This window comes from Cebus imitator, unplaced genomic scaffold (genome assembly GCF_001604975.1).
Source record: "Cebus imitator isolate Cc_AM_T3 unplaced genomic scaffold, Cebus_imitator-1.0 Scaffold118, whole genome shotgun sequence".
Classification (NCBI taxonomy): Eukaryota; Metazoa; Chordata; class Mammalia; order Primates; family Cebidae; genus Cebus; species Cebus imitator.
Genome location: NW_016107433.1, coordinates 2,753,301 through 2,757,542, shown reverse-complemented (window position 1 = coordinate 2,757,542; position 4,242 = coordinate 2,753,301). Strand labels below are relative to the sequence as shown.

The window sequence follows — 4,242 nt, the reverse complement described above, 5'->3', positions numbered from 1 at the left end:
GATGTGTATTTGAGATACTAAATAATTCACCCAGTTGTGTCAGTGTTTTTTAGTAAATGTGTCCAATTTTAGAACATTTCCATCGCTCCAGAAAGATCCTTCATACACATTGGTGTCATTCTTCGACAGCATCCTTAGCCCCTGGCAGCCTACTTTCTGTTGCTATAGATTTTCCTTTTCTGGACATTTCATAGAAATGGAATCATACATTATGTGGCTGTATCTGGCTAAATGGAAGAAGCCAGTTACAAAATAACCACGTATGTATGATTCCATTTCTGTGAAATGTCCAGAGAAAGGGTTTTGTTTTGTTTTGTTTTTAGAAAGTATTTTTAAAGTCTTTTTTCCAATTCACTTTCACGTCCTCGTCCCCTTGTGATGGGAGAGGGGCTTGGTTCAGGCGCAGCTTCCCAAAGGGCAGTGGGTCAGTACATCACACCTGCGAAGCCTGGCTGCCCTCCTCTTTATCGTTGGTACTGCCTGAGGTTGCTGCTGCCCGTGCCCAGCGTTGCTGCTGCTTCTGCTTCACAGTATAGCTTCCCGTTCCCTATGACAAAGGTGGTTTTTGCTGTATTGAACTATAGCCGGCTGCGGTGGCAAACGCCCGTAATCCCAGCACTTTGTGAGGCTGAGGCGAGTGGATCACCTGAGGTTGGGAGTTTGAGACCAGCCTGGATAACATAGTGAAACCGTGTCTACTAAAAATACAAACAGCTGGGCTGGTAGCAGGTGCCTGTAATCCCAGCTACCACGGAAGCAGGAGAATCGCTTGAACCCGGGAGGCAGAGGCTGACATACTAAATAATTCACCCATTTGTATTAAGTCAGTGGGCCGAGATCTCACCACTTCACTCCAGCCTGGGTGCCTAGAGTGAGACACTCAAAAAAAAAAAAAATATATATATATATATATAGTAATTGCTTTTTTCCTCTTGTATGGTTCTTTCCCTTTTTCTTTTAATTTCTATGTTGAATTTTATCAATAACTTTTTTCCATTTTGCTTTCCCTGTGGTCCGGGTCAGGCATTCCTCCCACTCAGCTCTCCAAGTACGGAAACATCGGGCGTGTGAACATCGGCGCCATTCAGGAGCCCCTCGCCTTTATCCTGCCAAAGAGAGAGACGCTCTTCGCCCTGGATGACCAGGCGCTGGGGCCCGAGCTCACAGCTCGAACACCAGAGCCACCCGCCGAGGAGCCACGCCTGGAGCCCGCTGGCCCGGCCTGTCCGGAGGGAGGGCGAGCGGAAGCGGAGGCGGAACTGCCCCGTGTGGAGCCCTAGCCAGCGTCCCCTGCCTCCAGCACGCGGTGCGTATGGTTCCCAGCGCGGGGCAGCCAGGGCTGCCTCGCCCAGGAAGGCCCAGGGCGGACTCGGGAGGCAGGAAGGCGCTCCGGGAGGAGAGCGGAAGGGGCGGTGCTCAGGCCGGGTCTGGGCGTGAAGACGGGGATCCTGCCGCGCGGCCTTGCTGTGCGCGCTCTGACGGCACTTCCCGGCGTGCCCCGCGCTGCAGCCGGAAGAGGCGGGCCTGGTTCCTGCTGCTGGGGTCGCCATGTCCCGCATGTTGGGTGCGCTGCTGCTTCGGCGGCTATGGGTCCCCGTGGCCTGGGGAAGGGCAGCAGCCGGTGGTTCCCGAGCTTGCAGCTCCAAGGCCGCCCGTGACGGCGTCGAGGGTCCGGTGCTCCGGCGCTCCTATTGGCGTCACCTGAGGCGCCTGGTGCGGGGGCCGCCTGAACCGCCGTTCATGCACGTGTGCCAGGTCGGGGACCCGGTGCTGCGCGGCGTGGCGGCCCCGGTGGAGCGGGAGCAGCTGGGAGGGCCCGAGCTGCAGCGGCTGGCGCAGCGGCTGGTGCAAGTGATGCGGCGGCAGCACTGCGTGGGCCTGAGCGCCCCGCAGCTGGGGGTGCCGCGGCAGGTGCTGGCGCTGGAGCTCACCCAGGCGCTGTGTCAGAAGACCCCGCCGCGCCAGCGCGCGCTTCGCCAGATGGAGCCTTTCCCTTTGCGCGTGTTCGTGAACCCCAGCCTGCGGGTGCTGGACAGCCGCCTGGTCACCTTCCCCGAGGGCTGCGAGAGCGTCGCCGGCTTCCTGGCCTGCGTGCCCCGCTTCCAGGCGGTGGAAATCTCAGGTGCTGGCGGTGGGGGCCGGGGCAACAGGAGTAGCGCGGGCGTCTCTTTGCCTGGCTCCGGCGAGAGCCCAGAAGCTGTTGCGGTTCATCTGCTGGGCCTCCCGCAGGAAAGAATTGGGACGCGGGAGCGGACGGGCCTTAGGAAGGATAGAAGCTCCTGTGGGACAGATCCGGCTCAGATAGGATGCGGGGGCGAGGAGGGGACCCTTAATTCCCCTGTTACTTGACCCCAGGCCTCTGCTTTCTGCTCCCTTATTCTCTGACCAAATACTCTTCAGCCCCAGTTAGATCCGCCACGGTGCAGTTGGAGAAGTGGGGGTTAGCACCCCAGCTTGACCCAGCCCAGTGGGGTAAGCCATTCTCCCCGTGGTACCACTGGATGTCTCGCGGAATGCGGGCTGTGCTGGGGTCGGGGTGATTGTTCCTGGTTCAGGAGAGTCAGAAGAACTGGGGTCTCAAGCTACAGAACGTCTATTAGGAGTTACGAGCCCACAGATACCTCAGAAGCCGTGGGGGGGGGGCGTGTTAGAAGGGTCGCACCATTGGAAGATGATTTCTCATCTCAGCTCTACAGTGAATTTGATAACCTAATTACCATAATTGGGAACCAGGTTGAACACTTGGTAATGGGCCAAGTTGAGGTATCTTTTCCAGTTAGGAGAGGATCTGTTGCCTGTATTTGCCTTCTGCTGTTGCTTCTTGTTCATGGGAACAGCCAGGGCTCGGGGCACGGGTAAGGAGGTTGAGGATGATGCTGTTCACCTGTTCCCACTCACGATGCCTGTAACTTCCTTTGCAGGGCTGAACCCCAATGGAGAACAGGTGGTGTGGCAGGCAAGCGGGTGGGCAGCCCGCATCATCCAGCACGAGATGGACCACCTGCAGGGCTGCCTGTTCATTGACAGAATGGACAGCAGGACATTCACAAACATCTGTTGGATGGAGGTGAATGACTAAAGCTTTTTACTGGGGCTGAGGATTCCTGAGACCAAGATGCAAACACTGCCACTTTTAGCTGGGCACATCTTACTTGGCATCAACTTGGATGACTTGGCCATGACAGGAAAGTGGACTGCCAAGGCACGCCAGACTGAGCTGGAGGAATATGTCAGAAATGTTTACCCTGAAATCAGTTATGGATGAAGTGTTGCCTACAACTTGAGGAGAAAAATCACCCCCAAAGGAGTGGTCGTTTCCTGACAATTCTGTTTGGAGATAGGTGGGGTAACTGCATTCGTCTGCGGTAGACGTGAGTTCCTTGGACCTGTATAATCTCCCAAAGCCAAGATTTGGTAATGTAGTCTCCAAATACCTGAAAGCTGTCTTTAAAAATGCAGGTAAGCGTGACTGGCCATTTGTGCTGAGTTCTTATTTTTACAGAGGGCTTGTGACTTTGGTTGATCTTGGATGCCAGTTTGCTTATAGAAATAAAACAGGGCAGGATAGTCCCTGCTCAAGGAAGTGTTTACTGACAGCACGAGTATAAATAAGTGTCCACATATTTTAACAGTCTTGGGCAAGATTTTGCTGCTGAGATCTCTAGAGCAGCTGGTTCTTGGTTTATTCTTGGGGTAGATGCCATGGATCAGGGCTGGGTGCAGGGGTAACAATTGAGAAGTGGAGTAAGCCCTTTCCTCTTACCAATTGGGACAGACAAAAAAGCAGAACTAGTACTCCTTGGTCATACACTTATTTTGGAAAAGTGAATTAACATCACATCAACCAATGTAGATTTAACAAAATGTTGCCAGCACAATGGTTCACACCTGTTATTCCAACACTTTGGAAAGCCAAGGTGGGCGGATCACAAGGTCAGGAGTTCCAGACCAGCCTAGCCAACATGGTGAAACCTGGTCTGTACTGAAAATACAAGGCCGGGCGTGGTGGCTCATGCCTGTAATCCAACCACTTTGGAGGCCAAGGTGGGCAGGTCACCTGAGGTCAGGAGTTCAAGACCAGCCTGACCAACATGGTGAAACCCCGTCTTAAAAAAAAAAAAAGAAAGAAAGAAAATACAAAAAATTAGCTGGGCATGGTGGCACGCCCCTGTAATCCCAACTACTCAGGAGGCTTGAGGTAGGAGAATTGCTTGAACCTGGGTGGTGGAAATTGCAGTGAGC

At 54.2% G+C, this 4,242-nt stretch overlaps 1 protein-coding gene across 1 annotated transcript in view; it reads left to right on the top strand.

The window, feature by feature from the left end:
* Positions 1-3,596, top strand: part of COG8 (component of oligomeric golgi complex 8) — a 12,208-nt gene extending 8,612 nt beyond the window's left edge. Inside the window, exons 4-6 of the mRNA XM_017539335.2 lie at positions 1,024-1,266; positions 1,478-2,122; positions 2,922-3,596. Coding sequence (XP_017394824.2) covers positions 1,024-1,266; positions 1,478-2,122; positions 2,922-3,079 — 1,046 coding nt within the window. The 3' untranslated portion in view covers positions 3,080-3,596. The remainder of the gene's footprint in view (positions 1-1,023; positions 1,267-1,477; positions 2,123-2,921) is intronic.
* Positions 3,597-4,242: the final 646 nt, after the last annotated feature.